Source organism: Mauremys mutica, chromosome 7 (assembly GCF_020497125.1).
Source record: "Mauremys mutica isolate MM-2020 ecotype Southern chromosome 7, ASM2049712v1, whole genome shotgun sequence".
Taxonomy (NCBI): domain Eukaryota; kingdom Metazoa; phylum Chordata; order Testudines; family Geoemydidae; genus Mauremys; species Mauremys mutica.
The window spans coordinates 641090-658165 of record NC_059078.1 but is presented as its reverse complement, the minus strand read 5'-3'; the positions used below and the strand labels follow the sequence as shown (position 1 = coordinate 658165).

Here is a 17076-nt window from a genome sequence, read left to right as displayed (position 1 = left end):
CATTTTTGCACCTCATCAACCAGAGTCTAGCACTGCCCTGCATTAGGCTGACTTTTTCTCCCAGCCTCTCCCCCAGTCCTGCCAGCTCCCTTCACAGCCCTCACAGGTCCCTCACACTCGCATTTCACTCTGAGCACTTCTCTGTCACGTCCGCTGTCATTACTGAGCCTCTCAGCCTCACCAAGTCTGTGAATATTCAACTCCTTCTCACAGAGCCAGGCTTAGATGGCTGCAGGGCCCCTGCCTCATTTGTTCCAGATGTCAGAAGGTGTGTAGTGAATGAGGCAGGGGATTGCAGGATGAAAAATAATGGCCTTGTATCTTAAGCGGATGAATGCTACCCTGAAGAATTGCAAAATCTATCCCTGCCTCTGCCATAGGGTGCCTGTGTGTTGTTTCACGAGTCACTTAGTGAAAAGTTTAATTGTGTGTTTCTCATTTTCTGGGGGCCCAACCCGAGACCCCGGGCTCTGATTTGCAGAAATACTGAGCACTCACTGCTGAAGTCACAGGGAGGTCTCTTTTTATACATTCCTTATATGGGAGGAGGCACCTGGGGTGATACCCTATGGAGGTCCGCCTGTGATAGCTCATCCTTCCTGCGCCTTCTTTTTGTATCTGTGATGGGTGAAGCCCAGTGCAAGGTACTCCTCAGCCACTGAACTTGGGGGTCCCCACCTCCCTTTGCTTTCAAGCTTGGTCAGTCCAGAATCAGGAATTGCTTCCCTCCTCTGCCCAGGGTGGGACATTTGCATCCTCCTCCTAGAGTCTCTCACAGCTGTGTGCATGCCCTCCAACACACTTCTCCTCTAAGGAAAGAACTGGTGACTCACAAATCGGTCTGTGCCTGACTCACAAGCATTTCAACTGAAATTTTAAAATCCACCTGGTCAGCCCTGCTCCTCTCTCTTCTCCCAGGGTAGGTAGGTGTGACAGGGTCCTTGACAGCCCAGCAAACTGCCAGCTCTTACACAGTGTGCACACGAGGGATGAAAAGCAACCTAACAAAATGCACTGAGCTGGTAATAGGTGAAGGTACAGGCCACTCTGCCCCGTCTCCTCATCTCAGTGATACTCAGATATGTTGGTGACGGGGCCAGATAAGTTACTAGCTAGCCAGATCAGGCCTAAACTCTGGAATCAGATTCAGAAAGAACACTCAAAGCCAGAAATTCAGGGTAAAGTCACCTCAGTTTCACCCAAACCATCACCTCCATCAGGGAGCCACCTGTTCCAGATACTGACCAGCAAACAGGAGCTAGGGAAGTGCTAGGAAATCTTCCTGCTTCAGCTCATGAGCCAGCCTCTAACTATTGCTAACAAACTCTCCACGGGTGGCCACTGATTACATACTATTCATTTTCTGGGGGACCAAACTTGAGGCCCCTGAAATCTGATTTGCAGAAGTGCTGAGCTCTCAGCTGCACCTAAAGTCACGGGGAGTGCCACTCTAATCTATGAAGTGCTATACATAACGCTAAGTATTCTGAAAAATCAAGTCCAGCCATCTCAAATTGGGCAGCCTAATTGTGTCCTTAATCTTTGGGCCAATACTTCCGGACCTCCTGGGTAAATTGGGATTATACATTCATTCAAATATGTGAAGTTCTCAGATCCTATGCTGAGAAGCACCATAGAAATGTCCATGAGAAAATCGATAATTCCACATTCAATGCAGTGTTTAAATAGTGGGGAGTAAATTAGGCCTAAGGCCCCACATTCTTAGATTCCAAGGCCAGAAGGGACCATTGTGATGACCTAGCCTGATGTCCTGTATAACACAGACCATAGAACTTCCACAAAATAATTCCTAGGACAGATTTTTATAGAAAAATGTCCCATCTTGGTAAATTGTTCCAGTGGTTAGTTATCCTTACTGTTAAAAATATATGCCTTATGTCCAGCCTAAATTTGTTTAGTTTCAATTTCCAGACATTGGATCGTGTTGACCTTTCTCTGCTAGATTGAAGAGTCCATTTGTTCCCCATGTTGGTACTTATAGACTAATCAAGTCACCTGTTAGCCTTCTCTCTGAAGATAAATAGATTGAGGTCCTTGCAGCTCTCACTATAAGGCAGGTTTTTCTAATCCTTTAAATCATTCTGATGGCTCTTCTTTGACCCCTGTCCAATTTATCAATATCCTTCTTGAACTGTGGACACCAGAATTGGACAATTTCCAGCAGCAGTCACATGAGTGTCAAATAAGAAGGTAAAATAACCTCTACTCCTGCACAAGACTCCCGTTTGTGCTTCCAAGGATCACATTAGCTCTCTTGACTACAGCATCACACTAGGAGCTCACATTTAGCTGATTATTCCCCACAAACCCCAAATGTGTTTTAGAGTCACTGCTTCCCTTGATAGAATCCCCATATTATATGCATGGCTGACATTCTTTGTTCCTAGATGTATACACTTATGTTTAGCTGTATTAAAACGCATATTGTTTGCTTGAGCCCAGCTTATCAAGTGATCCAGATCACTCTGTATGAATGACCTGTCCTCTACATTATTTACCACTCCCCCAATGTTTGTGTCATCCGCAAACTTTATCAGTGATGGGTTCATGTTTTCTTCCAGGTCATAGATAAAAAAGTGAAATAGTGTAGGGCATGGGTGGCAGGAAGGGCTCTGCCTGAAGGCTAGCTCCTGACTCTGCCCATGCTGACAGCCCCAAGACCCCCTGCCCCTTCCCCACGGCCAGATCCCTGAGACCCCACCACCACCTGGAGGAGCCTCTGGGCCAGCCACAGCCACACCTCCCCTTCCCAGAGCCCAAGCCAACCTAGGGAAAAGCCTCTCGTGCAGAAGATGCTTTTGATGCCCCATGCAGGTTCCGGGGCGGCTGAGCAGGTGGTATGTGCTCTCAGCTTCCTGGGTTCATCAGTAATCTCTCTGGAGTCCAAGGCGATTACTGATGAGCCCAGGAAGCTGAATAGCACATACTACCTCCTCAGCCACCCTGGAACCTGCATGGGGCATAATAAATAAAAAACTTACCCCCAAAACTCTGCAACCAGGGGTCTGGCGGCCGCAGCAGTGTTAGAGGAGGCTGAGCCTCCCCTGGCCTATTTACCCACCGCTCCTGGCATAGGGCCAAGAACTGATCCCTGCAGGACCCCCTGGAAGCACACTCACTTGATGATGATTATGGCTGTGAGTCTGTCACGGTTTCCTTGGCTTTCCAGGACCTCTGTGACTTCTGCAGCAGCCAGTACGGCTGGCCTGGGGGTCGCCTGAGCAGCTCCTGAAGGCTAGCACCTGAGCAGCTCAGGTGGCCCCCGGGCCAGCCACACTGACCACTGCTGGGGGTGTCTCAGGCCATTGTGTCCCCCCCCAACAACTGCAGTTTGGGTGTGGGAAGGGGCTCAGGGCTGGGGGTTGGGCCACAGGATGGGGTGAGGGCTCAGTGCGGCACTTACCTCGGGGGGCTCCCCAGAAGCGGCGACATGTCCCTCTCTCAGCTCCTAGGCAGAGGCACAGACAGGTGGTTCTGTGTGCTGCCTCTGCCTGCAGGCACCGCCCCCACAGTTCCCATTGGTCACAGTTCCTGGCCAATGGGAGCTGCAGAGTGGGCACTTGATGCAGGAGCAGCATGAGGAGCACCCCCTGTCCACGCCTCTACCTAGGGGCCACAGGGACATGCCAGCCACTTCCAGGAGCTGCGCGGAGCTAGGTAGGAAGCCTGCCATCCTTGCCAGCCCCCTCCACTCCTACCAGCACCAGCAGGGGTCCCGAGTCACCCCTTGCCCCAGAGCACCCAAGTTTTAGTCAGGGGTATACAGTACAAGTCACAGACGGGTCATGGGCCGTGAATTCTTGTTTACTGCCCATGACCTGTCCATGACTTTTACTAAAAACACCAATGACTAAAACATAGCTGTAATGCGGATTCCTTGCTTGCAGTTAAAACCTACCAGTTAGCAAGCTTTTAATCCATTTAATATGTGCCATGTTACTTCTATATTGTTCTAGTGTTTTTTTTTATCAAAATGTTGTGTGGTACCAAGTCAAACACTATACAGCAGTCTAAGTTTGTTACACTGACACTTTATCAACCAAACTTGTCATCTTACTAAAAAGAGATACCAAGTAAGTTTGACAGGATGTTTTTCATAAAACCATGTTGACTGGCATCAGTTATATCACCTTCCTTTAATTCTGTATTAATTCACTCCCGTATCAGCCTCTCCATTTTGATCTTGCCAGAGATTGATTTCAGGCTGACAGAAATAATCAATTACCCTGCTCATCCTTTTTGCCCTCTTTAAATATTGGTGCTACATTAGCTTTCTTCTGGGATTTACCCAGTGTTCCAAGACTAATTGAAAATCAACATTAACAGCCCAGCTAGCTCTTTTAAAACACCCGAATGCAAGTTATCTGCACCTGCTGATTTGGTAATGAATTGAATAAGAATAATAAAGAGATATTGGCTAGCACTTCAGTGACCACGGTCCTTCCTCTGCACTGAATGAGGCAGAGGTCCGTGATCATGTAATTAAAGACTGTATCATAAAGCATATGCACAAGGGGCCAAGTTAAGGTTGAACAGAAAACCTTACCTCTGGCATTTCCTAACTTTTGAGTGCTTGACTTTGCAACCTCAATAGCATTCTTTTAATATAATTTTAAAGTGTAATTTCCTAGGTTTTTAGGAAAGCAAACTAAAAATATACATCCAGAAATCCCATCATGTAGAAACCTATTGACTCCCACAGGGGTCATCAGCAGGGTTGGAACCTTTAGATCCGCAGCACATCCCCTACCACTTGGGCTAATGGAGTAAGGGGTAGCAGCTGCAGGCTGATACCATCTCTGTGGATCACCCACTAGAAGGGGATGAGACACACTTTACTCGCCAATTTCACAGCTGTTTGCTAATAGTTGAAGAGTGTTGAGATGCATAGATTTTAAGGCCAGAGGGATGCTCGTGAACATCTAATCTGACCTTCTGCATAATACTGGCCAGAGGACTGCCCTGGATGAATTCCTGCTTCAAGTCCAATAGCTGGGCTTGAACTACAGTGTATCTTTTAAGAAAAAAAATCCCATCTTGATTTGAAAATTGCCATTGCTGGAGAATCCACCACTTCCCTGGGTGAATTGTTCAGTGGTTAATTCTTCTCATTGTTTAAAAAAAAAAAGTGATTTCAAGTCTGAGGGTATCTAGCTTCAACTTCCAGCTGCTGGATCTTGTTATATTCTTGCCTTCTAGCTTGAAGAGCCCGCTATTATCAAATTTCTGTTCTCTCTCTCCCACCCCACCCTCCTCTCCCCCTCCGGTCCCTGTATCCCTCTTTCCCTGTCCAGCACTCTGCCTGGTGCTGGGCTGCATGATATTTCCAGATGGCTGGGATGCAGAGACTGTCAGGGACATGTGCGGGGAGAAGACAGGGAAGTACTCGTTGGGCGATTGTTCTGTGCGCTGGGCCTACATCCTTGCCATCATCGGCATCCTCAACGCCCTCATCCTCTCCTTCCTGGCCTTTGTCCTTGGCAACCGGCAGAATGACCTGCTTCATGAGGAGCTCAAGACAGAGAACAAAGGTAAGACCCACTTCTGCCCCTAGCTGCAGCCCCCATCCCTCCTATGCCTCCACAATAGGACATAGCAAAGGTTTCTCTCCTGGCAGAGCCCTTTCCAGCCCCTCTCCCTGCCTACATTAATCCAGATAGTGGTAGGACTTAAGAACTCCAGTGCTACCCTCTCCAGACTGCGCTGTATCTCTGTTCCTCCTCTCATCTAGTCAGCAGCTCTTTCACAGCCAGGGTGCCACCAAAAGTGCTGAAGCCTGAAAAATACCTGATAAGCCCAAGTCTCTGGCCAGATATATGGGTGCCAGTCCCCATCCTGCTAGGGGTGCAAGTAGCCCCTGTGCAAGGAGCTGCCAGGGTCTATGCAGAGCCATGTGCAAGCAGAACCTTCCCACACTACACACATTCCTGTTCTCTCTCTGGTTTTCCTGGAGCCTGGTCCAGACCTGTCCACATTTAACACTATAAATAGGGTCAGGTGGGGTGGGGGGGAGAGCTCCACATTTAGCTGCAGTGAAGGACACTGAGCCACCCTGTGGAGCACAGTAAAACTTGACAAATATTTTACAGGTCTTAGGTTTTCCAGCCAGCACAAGAACCTGCTTCAGGGGACAGGCTTCCAAATGGTTCTACTAAGGTCGGGGCAAGGGGGACATTCCCAATTAACCCTAACAGAATCTCCCCCAGCCAGTCCTCGCTGCTGGGGGCAGCTGCCAGGCAGGTTCCAGCTCTAGGCATTCAGTTGGGTTTGTGAATAGTCAGGTTCTGTGACAAGAAGGTCAGCCACTGTTAAGAGCACGGAAAGCGGCTCATTCATCTGTGCATTGGGGTGGGGAATCCCTGCATGACAGACTTCTGCCCCAGCGCCTCTGGCCCCTCCTTTGCTGCATCCCTCAGACACCCAGAGGCAGGAAGGGGTTTAATGACTTACTATCACAGACAGGGCACAGTTAGCATTACTCCCAAAGCAGCTTTCCTCTGAGTCACTGTGGCAGGAGAGCCAGCAGCGCATAATGTGTTCCCAAGGGAAGGTGTCCCTAGTGCTATAAGACTGCAAAATTCTCTGCTGGTCCATGCCAAGATCCGAGTCCAGCGACACCAAAAGGCTAATGTCCCTACTGCATTTGGATTGATTTAGGGTACATTTTTATATGGTGCTTCAGCCGGTCAAATACCAGTTTATCTATAATAATAGCATTTCTAAAAATAAAATCTGATTTGTGATTGGCTGAATATTTGTTTATTTTTGAAGAATGGCCACCCAGCCAGCGATCAGATTGGTGCGTGGCTCAGTCCCCCAGCCAATCAGATTAGCCAGTGCAGTTTCCATTTGGAATACTGGAATGGCCAGGTGGGAGCAGTCCACACAGGTCCATTTAGCCCAGTCTCCTATTGTGAGAGCAGCCAGGCCCAGCTGCTTCCAAGGAAGGTGTGAAAGCCCCTGAATGGGCAGTTAGAGCATATCCTGCTCATGGGGGAAGTTTCTTCCTAACTCTTCAGTCAGAGGCTGGTCCCTTCCCTGAAGCAGGAGGGTTTGTATTCCTCCCATAACTGGTGCAGGAACAATCTCTCTCATTTGTGGCACCCGTCCTCCTCTCTGTGCCTTCTTGATTCTGCCAGTGCTTTGCTCAGCTGGTTACATTGTCTCCTGTCCTTGGCATCACTGAAATTTGAACAAAGGCCAGAAGGGAAATGTAATTAATCACAATCAATCTACGGGCCTTAGAGTTTGCACTATCTGTTTGGATTAACCCTAGAGTTACAGTGGGCAGGGCTAGCTGGAAGCCAAGGGAAGAGGCTCTGAGCACAGGTGCAGTAGGGTGGGTGGGAGCCTAGGTCTGACTGAATCCCTGTCCCCTCACCTCTGACTGGGAGAGGTTCATTGACCCCCATCTGTTCCAGGTCCACTCTGCATGCAGCCTCTGAATGCTCAGCCCACGCTTCTATAGGGGAACGGGAGCTCTTCCAACTGCCCAGCGAGCTGTGCTGCCACCAGGCACCAGGCTGCCCTTTGCAGATGGTGCACAGCCAGGTGTTTCTTGGGACCAAATCAAAGAGTCTCTAGAATGATAAGTTACAGAAATTCACAAAAATGTTTGGTGGTAGGACAGATCCACATCAAACAAGGAACAGTTCAGAGAAGCCATGTTTCTTATAACTGTAAAAGGCAGGGAACCTGCTTAAAGGGGTTTCAAAATATATGCAGGGTTTCTCACTCAGTGCTTGTGTGTGTGAGTTCATGCAGCTGTGCGTGTGCAACATGCCTCTATCCACAATGCTCCTAGTAGTGAGCTGCCACACAGGAGTAGCTTCATAGATTCCACATTCATCTCTGATTCCTCCCTCATCCTCTTTCTGAGAGCGCTAGTGGAACTAGAGTGTGTTCTTGTGAATACCCAGGATGACTGCTGTTTGACATGGTGCTGTTTTATGATGTACTGAGATACTAGCTACAGATGCTGTTCATTATGGACAAAGCCAGATACATAAATACCAGTCCCATTAGGGATTTTTTAACTAGATCATGACTGAGTTCGTTTGGTCTTAGACTAACTGTGCTCGTGCCCTCGCTGCCTGAAAAACTGGGAACTATCCAGTAGGTCAGTACTCTGACCACAGACTTGCTTGCTTCCTCCTGGCACAACAGGCCTGTGTCATAGCGACAGGGCCCTTTCAGCTGTAACACGGGTCTCCCCTCGGGAGCAGGGAAGCTCTTTGATGTCAGAAATAGTTTTCTCTCTGACAGAGAAAAACAGATCCTGAAATTTGCCCCATACTTTTCTATTGTCACAGAACCTGAAAAACACCCAGCCCAGAGATGAGGGTCCGTCCAGGGCCAGGTTGAGACTCAATGGCAAACAGTCTGAGGGAAACATAGGGACAAATGAGACCAGATTCCTCTTGTGCCTCAGTTGGGGATAGGGCTCTTCAGACCTGGGTTGGAGAGTTGAGTGTGTTACTCTGCATCAGGGTATAGCAATCTGTTTATGGCCAGAGGGGTGTGCATAAAAATATCTGCGTAGAGCATGGAGGGCTCTGGCTACAGGCTTTGTGCACGCACGTTTAAGCAGGTGCACTCTCCTTAATAGGGATCAGGCTATATGTGCTTCTGTGGTGTATGGACCGTTCCATCCAGGGAGCTACATTCCCCTCCCGGTTACACTGGTGCAAATCAGCCAAATCATTGGGAGGGGAGGCATCGGAGACAGTAGAACCACGCAGTATTTAACCCACTGTATCTAAACCAAGACCAGATCAATAGGGTGTAGACTAATGAGTCATGAATTTAAACTCAGAGCAGCCCTAGAGAGCTTGGAGATGTGCCACAGGAACCCCTTATTCTGACTGGCAGTGCAGCCAGGAGGAAGCAGAGGCTGAGTCGGACCCAGAGCAGACTCCTAACTCTCTCTCTCTCTCTCTCCCCCCCCCTCTCTTTTTTATATATTTTTCACAGATTTTGTTGGCACTGCGGTAAGTTCTGTGTGTTGCAGCGTGGTCCACCAGGCCTGGTTCCATCCTGTCCAGTTAGTGTGTGTGCTGGGGGGCAGGGACTACTTCTGTTCTATCTGCATCTGTGTGGAGGGCATTGGGTCTGGGTCTGGTTCTGTTCTGTCCCGGTAGCAGTACTACTAACCTTACAGGATCAAAAATCCTGAGTCAACCCCAAAGATGTTGAGATTAGCCCCCAAAACTTGTGTCTTTTTTTTTTAAATCAAATCATACTTAGCCTGTCTTGACGTCTCAACTCCCTTCTGCTCCTCCCTTGTGTGTGTGTGTGTGAGAGAAAATGTCCGGCTGAAAAGACAACCTTTTAATGCCCCCAGACATGCCTACTACTCCTTGGCTGCTCAGATGGGAGTCCACTCACTCTCTCCTCACCCCTGAGATGGGGAACTACCATCCATTTCCTAACTACTGTCTTGACTCCCTGCCCTTCCCACATAGCCCTGCCCAGGGGCAGCTCTGTTTTTTGCTGCTCCAAGCACGGCCGTCAGGCGGCCTTTGGCAGCATTTCTGCGGGAGGTCTGCTGGTCACGCAGATTTGGTGGCATTTCTGACGGTGATCTGCCGATCCCGCGCCTTCAGCGTACCCACCGCCAAATTGCCACCAAAGTCGTGGGACCGGCGGACCTCCCATAGGCAACCCGCCGAAGGCTGCCTGACTGCCGCCCTCACGGCGACCGGCAGGCCACCCCCTGCGGCTTGCCACCCCAGGCACACGCTTGCTGCACTGGTGCCTGCAGCCGCCCTGGCCCTGCCTCAGCTTTCTTCCCTGACCTGTCCCACTGCACTCTCCTGCCTGATCAGCAGTGCCTTCAGAAACCAGGCACAGAACGAAACACAAGCTATTTTCTGTGCCCATCTCAGAACCGATGGGCTGCCACACGGACCCTAAGCTAGGTGGACAGTGTGCACTAAGTGCAAGACTGAGGCTTTAAGACTAAACGGATTTGCTGAGTGCAGTAATTAGATTTGGAATCCTGGAGTTTTTAAAAATAAACAGTTCCCACCTTCAATGCATTTCAATTTTTAAAAAAGCATTCCATCCTTTATATGTCATTTGATCCAGTGTGTAATCATCCAATAACCTCTCCAAAACATTATCTCAATTTAAAAAATGACTAATTATAATTAATTGTGCAAATTGCTGAGAATACTTAATTTTTATTTTCTTTATCCTTTGCTCCCACTGCCCCGAGACCACCTGCTCCTAGGGGAGAACTTGGATAATTACTGCTTCCCTCCCACAGCTCCAACTACACTCCCTTGGGACCTCCCTTGTATGCAGCAGCAGCTCCTCCCTGATCCCCTTGACACTCTGTCTCCCACTTCCCCAGGATCCTCTGCTCCTTTATACTCACATAGGGCCTGACATAAAGGCAGGGCTGTGACGAAGTTTGTATGTACTGGGAAGTGCTGGAGGGGGTATGTGAAGGGTGCTGGAGGGGTGTGTGTACTGGAGGGAGTACATATGGGGGTGCTGGAGGGAGGTGCGCACTGGGAGGAGTATTTTGGGGCGCTGGAGGGGTGTGTGCGCTGGGAGGAGTATTTGGGGGTGCTGGAGGGGTGTTTGAGAGTGCTGGAGGGGTGTGCGCGCTGGGAGGAGTATTTGGGGTGCTGGAGGGGGTGCAGGGGGTGCTGGAGGGGTGTGCGCGCTAGGAGGAGTATTTGGGGGTGCTGGAGGGGTGTTTGAGAGTGCTGGAGGGGGTACATGGGGTGCGCACGCTGGGAGGAGTATTTGGGGTGCTGGAGGGGGTGCAGGGGGTACATGGGGTGCGCGCGCTGGGAGGAGTATTTGGGGTGCTGGAGGGAGTGCAGGGGGTGCTGGAGGGGTGTGCGCGCTGGGAGGAGTATTTGGGGGTGCTGGAGGGGTGTGTGCACTGGGAGGGGTTACCTGGGGCCTCACTCTTGAGGTGGAGGGCAGTGTCACTCTGGCTGGCGCAGACCTGGGCTGTAGAGACAGTCACTGTCCCGATGAGCTCTCAGTCTAAAGAAAACGAGCAACATGGGAAGGATGAGTCAAAGAAAGACAATTAACTATGTGCTGTTCTTACGTGTCCGTACCAGTGGGCTCCCCTTACCTCCCCTATACTTACAGTGTTACTGGCAAGCCGAATCAGGCCTTTGGCAGAGATTTTGTTTCCTGCCTTTAAGCAGGGTGGACTGTGGGAAAACAGAAAGGGTTAGTCCATCCCGGGTGAGTCCCAGGAGTGTCCCCATCCAGGCTGACAGCACATGGGGAGTGTGGAGAGCCTTCCAGCACTCACCAGCTGAGGCGAATCCCCACCCTTCCCTCCCAGCTGTCATGGCAGAAGGTGAGAGAAGCGGGAAGGGAGGGGACTGCGTGTGGGATGAGCCAGAGGCAGCAAGGGCCTGACACTGCATGAGAGGGCTGCAGCAGGGTGTCGCACAGGCAAGCAGTGGGGTTGAGTTGTGATGGTGTCACATGCTGCTGGACTGGGGCCCCCAAGGCGTGAGGAAGGAGCCAGGCTGAGAATGCAGCAGGCCTGGGGCAGGATCTCTTTGCAGAGCAGGAGTGGTGCAGAGTGTATCCCCTTGGGCCTGTACAGGACGACTGTCGCTTAGGGCTACACAGTTTATACCCATAAAAGTAACAAGCTTCTGCTGGCCCCAGGTCAGGGAGGGCTGCACAGCAGCAGTCACGGTGTAACTCACCTCACCTGCCAGGAGCCGCTTCCCCCACCCATAGCAAGTGAGACCCGAATCCCGGCCCAGCAGAGTGTCCTCAACTCCCTGCTGCTGGAGGGGGGTGGGGTCTGCGTGCCCTGCTCAACAGCAGCTCAGCAGGGACTGTCACTGATGTGCTGGCCCCGTCACCTGGCAATGCCCTCCCTGTGCAGGGACTTTCTGGGTATCGTTTGGATAAGGATCCTAGGAAGCTCCTGGGCGCCTCGGTGACTTTGAGATCTCCACATGTCCTCTCCAAGGGTTCATTTCCAGTTGGCCAGCTGAAGAGCTGGGAAATGATCGTAGGCTCTTAGCACAGAGAGCTCCACGCCAGTGACAAGCACGTAAGAAATGCAGGTGGGCGAAACAGGGGCCAATTCCACACAAGTGGCTGCACGGGGCCCTAAAGAGGTACCAGGAATACAGGAACTGCCACAAGCTGCAAGGGCCCTTCCTTCCCTGGGCAGCTGCTGGGTCTGCAGGCACGCAAGGAAGCTGGTCCCAGTGTCACCCTGCCCTGCTGCTTTGATTGTTACCATGTGTTATGTCAAGCACCTTGGGGTGCTGCCGCTGCCGCTCGGGGCTCTGGTGCTGTAGGGGCTCTGGCCTGGCACATGCTGATTCTCTGTGTTCTCTCCACAGAGGATATAATGTAGAGAACATGCAGAGGGCCCTTATCTCGCTGGTACCTGGCTCAGACACTCTCTCTCTATCCTGCCTTTTTTCTGCTGACGATGGTTCCATAACGTCAACCCGAAGCCTCAGAATCTGCCAACCTCTCTGGGGATTTGCCAACCTTGCCCTGTGTCCATGACGGCCCGTCCATTTCATGCGACTCACCAGCTTTGGCTCCCTCCCCCTGCTCGGGGGTTGTAGATGGAGGGAGTTTGATGCCAAATCCCCCTGAACCTGCTTCAAGAGGAGCAACAAACTGCAGTTTTGTTTAAAGGAAAAAGACAGAGTTTTTAACAGATTTCTACATTCCCAAGAAGCTCTGGAATTTCCATGCTCCCTCCGGAGAATGCTTCCAGCTGAGTTTCCTCCATATCATTTCCTTATGCAGCTGGTTCTGGGACGCCCCCAGGACTGCAGACTCAGCCAGGAACCCTCCCCTGCCCTGTTTTGTACAGCTCCGCTTTTCTGCACTCTGCTGTTGGGGAAACCCAGCACCTGAGACTGGAACCTTTCATACTTTTATGTGTAAATGAATCTTCTCTGAACAGGGTAAAGTGACTCTGAGTCCCCTGGGATTCCAGCCACCGTGACTTTGTACTTTACCTCCATCCTGCCTGGGATGGCGGGAGGGGTTGCAGACTGACGCTCCCTCCCCACTCCAGACTGTAGGGATAGAAGGCCTGCCCCCCTTAAACCTCCCCCCCTCCCCGCTCCCTCTACTCAGAGTGGGCCTCACTGCTTGGCCCAGCCTATGCAGCTGCAGAGGCAGCTGGCTCACTTCAAGTACTGAATGTAAACCTCAGCCAGGCCCCCCATAAGGTGGAGCAACTGGAAATGCAAACCACATCTGGGGTGGGGATGGGAGTCTTTCCTCCCCTGCTGCTGGGTCTGTTCCCTCTCGGGGCCCTCCCATCTCTGATTCTGTCTCAGGCTGGTGCCAAATACCATACACAACAGATATGGTGCTTTTATCTCCACTGGCATAAGCAAAGCTGCACCTTGGCATCTCTCCCTTAGGGCCAGCCTTGGAGGAGGGGGCAATGGAACAGAGGGAGGGGTTCTGTCCTGGAACCCCCTCCACTTCAGGAGCCCTGTCCCTCACAGGCTCCAGCTCCAGGCTGCAGAGGGCTGAGTGGCCTGAACGGTCTGTGGCCTTTGGCCAAGTGTCAGGAGAGGCAAAATGCAGCAGGGACTCCCCATGCCCAGAGAGACAGGAATCCCTCCCAGGCTGGCTTTCTCAAAGGCTCAGAGCTAGGAGTCCTGAAAGGCAGTGCCCCTTGCAGGGAACGATGCCGTTTCCTGTCCATCCTAGAATCCACCATCCCAAGGCCTGAGCTGAGAGCTGAGAAATGGAAGGAGAGTCACACAGAGTAACCATAGTGACAGCAGCACCCTCAACAGCTCCCCAGACTAGAGCTAAACCTTAGCCACACACTGCAAGACCAATGTGCCCACATCACACCATCTAGCTGGAGCAGAGCGAGAGGCCCTCTCACACACCCACCCTCCCCTCTTTCCCACTCCCCACACCAAATCCCACTGGCTAGGGATCTGCATTAGCTGGCCAGGTCAGTGTGTCAGGTTTCCTGTGTTCCTCACAGTCCCATGGGCACAGGCTTTATAAGCCAACAGCACCGGAAAGCATGCAGTCCTTGGCAATGCAATAAAGTTCTAAGCACTAGCACAGAAAGCGTGAATGCAAAGCTGGAGGCAACCACGAGATGGTCTCTTCAGCCACAGCCTGAAGGTGGAGTAGGAAGGGAAAACATCCAAGTACCCCTGCAGCTAGAAGAAGCTGGACAGCACACAGGAGAGAGAGAGAGAGAGTGTGTGTGTGTGTGTGTGTGTGTGTGTGTGTGTGTGTGTGTGAGTGTGTGAGAGAGAGAGACAGAGAGAGAGAGACAGAGAGAGAGATGTGAAGGGGAATGAGCCAGTTATTAACAGAGAGGCAGCTTGCCAGGGGTGAAAGTAACTTACCGGTACTGCCAGAGCTCTGAGGGGGGCGGGGCCTCTCAAGATTTAAAGGCCTGGGGCACCGGCTGTGGCTGGGAGCCCCAGGGCCTTTAAATCAACCCGGGGCTCCCAGCTGCTCCGGCGGCTGGGCTGGGGCTGGGATTTAAAGGGCTCTGGGCTCCCCGCAGCCACGGAAGCTCTGAGCCCTTTAAATCCCGGCCCCAGCGCGGCTGCCGGAGCTGCGAGGGGGAATTTAAAGGGCTTACTTTCACCTCTGCAGCTTGCCTAAGATGGGGAGCAGAGCGAGAAGCTGGTATTTCACTGGGGCAGGGTAGAGGCACAAGGGAGCTGATGGCACTGAAATCAGGGTCATGGTTGGGGCAGCTGTTTGGAAGAGAAGGAAGGAACCAAACAAGGATATGCAGATTCTGCAGGGAAGAGAGAAGAAAACAAAGTAAGTTGATGCTGCCAAAGGAGCTTTCACAAACCCACCTGGGGAAGCAGCTCGAGGCGGAAAGCAGGTTGGTGGTGGAGTCCTGGTGACTCCAGGGATCAGGCCTATTTTACCGTTCTCTGAAAGCTCGCTCTACAATGAGAGGGGAAGAGATTTGGGCAACTAGGAAGCAACAAAGACTTTGTAAATCTACATTGAATAAGAGGCAGTTAGGGGATGCTGGGGAGAGGCAAACACATACAAAGCCCGCCAGTCTGGCTGGGCTGCAGCCCTGGGCACTAAGGCAATTAGTTGATTCACTTACTGAACCACTGAGAATTTTTCTGAAAAATCCCAGAGAAATTGGAAGGTGTGGAGAATAAAAGAAAAGCAAAGGTAGCAGTGAATTTCCTGACAGGATGAGTGCAAGCCTGGCAGTTCCTATCCGACAAGTCTAACCTCTGTTCCACTAAAATAATAGCAAAGATTAAGAAAAATCCACAAACACTCAAATATCTAGAGCAGGGGATCTCAAACGCCCACAGGTCTCTTACTGACACGCTCCTGGTAAGCATCACGTCCAGCACCTTCTCCCCTTCTATTCACAATCAGCATAACGTTGTTGTAGCAATGACTGCTATTGCTTATGCGGAGAAGTCAACAGGAAAATATTGGTGAATTTATAAATTTCTCTTAAAGCAATTTAGCCGCAAGAACCAAGGAGATGGCGCCAACACCCAGCAACCAGCCAGTTCTCCACAGAGCAGTTTAGGAACCACTGACCTAGCAGATTCTGCATATAGGGGGATACAAATGACAGCTCATGTCAGACAAATCTGATTGGTTTTGTTGATTGAAGTGGAGAAGGGGATACAGTAGCTGTAATATATCTGTATTTTAGTACAACATTTGATACAGTGTTTCACAAAACCTTACTGGAAAATATAATTCAAACTGGATTGGATCGGAACCCCATGGTGTGGTGTGAGACTGGCAATATGTTTGATGAGGGGCAGTGTCCAGCAAGGGACTGGTATGAACCTGGGATTATTTACAAAGAGCTCCTATATTAAATTGAGAGAGGAGAGCGTAGTAACTTGGGAGGAGTTGCAAAGACCAACAAGGGCAAAGAACTAATACGAGGGGTTATGGAAAGGATAGAAATATGGGCAGATTGCAACAGAGCAAGAAGCAGTCTGTAAGAATGCAGCTAATACATCTGGGGAAAAATAATTGGAAGCAGTTATTCAGTCAAAGAGAGAGCTGGACAGCAGTAATGCTGAAAGAGACTGGGGCAATTGCACAGGAAAATTTGAAGAGGAGCTTGCAATGTAATATGGTAGGAAAAAACCCCAAAGCCATGATTTGGGCTGCATGTGCAGAGGAGTCATGGAGCAGAGAGGTGGCAGCCCCTTGGTTAAGGCTCCGTAGCAGCTATCCCCTAAAATTCTGTTTTCCGCATCACCACAGACATAAGGGCAGTCAGAGAGGCAGCCAGCGATCAAGGTGTGCATGGAGGGTCTGATTCATAAGCAAGATTAAAGGACCTAAATCTGCTGATCTAACAGGGAGGAGGGGAATATGCTGATGACAGGTAACTAGTATGCAGATCCCAAGGGCTGAAGGCTCTCCTTCCTCAGTGTGGCTGTGCAAGGGGGCTGGCGAAGGCGGGCCATGGCTGGGTGGTGCCCCGGTGCTTCCCTGCTGGCACAGTGAAGGCCAGAGGGTGAAGGAAGGGATGCACTCGGAGGCTCATTTTACTGCGGCGCCAAAGGAGCACGTTCTGCCCTGCCCCTCCCCCAGTGGGAACAGCAGGTGGAGCTTCAGAAAGGGGAGGTTCAGGCTTGTTATCAGGCGAGTCTTGCTGCCCATCAGACGTACCAGAGCGTGGGCTTTGCCATCCCGGGGAAGCAGCGGGAGTCCCATTGCTTGGGACAAGGAACAATTTAAAGTTATTTACTTGTTCCCATAATATAAGAACTAGGGGTCACCAAATGAAATTAATGGGCAGCAGGTTTAAAACAAATCAAAGGAAGTTCTTCTTCACGCAGCGCACAGTCAACTTGTGGAACTCCTTACCTGAGGAGGTTGTGAAGGCCGGGACTATAACAGGGTTTAAAAGGGAACTGGATAAATTCATGGAGATTAAGTCCGTTAAGGGCTATTGGCCAGGATGGGTAAGGAATGGTGTCCCTAGCCTCTGTCTGTCAGAGGGTGGAGATGGATGGCAGGAGAGAGATCACTTGATCATTGCCTGTTAGGTTCACTCCCTCTGGGGCACCTGAC

The 17076-nt window shown here is 50.8% G+C and overlaps 1 protein-coding gene and 1 long non-coding RNA gene across 4 annotated transcripts in view; one reads left to right on the top strand and one right to left on the bottom strand.

The window, feature by feature from the left end:
• Positions 1-14255, top strand: part of LHFPL4 (LHFPL tetraspan subfamily member 4) — a 66073-nt gene extending 51818 nt beyond the window's left edge. The window contains exons 2-4 of one of the 2 annotated variants that reach the window (XM_045023017.1): positions 5316-5552; positions 8995-9011; positions 12372-14255. In XM_045023017.1, coding sequence (XP_044878952.1) covers positions 5316-5552; positions 8995-9011; positions 12372-12380 — 263 coding nt within the window. In that variant the 3' untranslated portion in view covers positions 12381-14255. The remainder of the gene's footprint in view (positions 1-5315; positions 5553-8994; positions 9012-12371) is intronic. The other variant, XM_045023018.1, reaches the window with a different exon arrangement.
• On the bottom strand, positions 7109-11816 carry LOC123373836. Of its 2 annotated transcripts, XR_006580881.1 has the most exons (4): positions 11138-11816; positions 10936-11028; positions 7403-7601; positions 7109-7203 (listed from the first exon to the last, which is right to left on the bottom strand). It is a non-coding gene; the product is annotated as an uncharacterized LOC123373836 (long non-coding RNA). The 2 variants fall into 2 exon arrangements; XR_006580880.1 differs by having other exon boundaries at positions 10936-11812.
• Positions 14256-17076: the final 2821 nt, after the last annotated feature.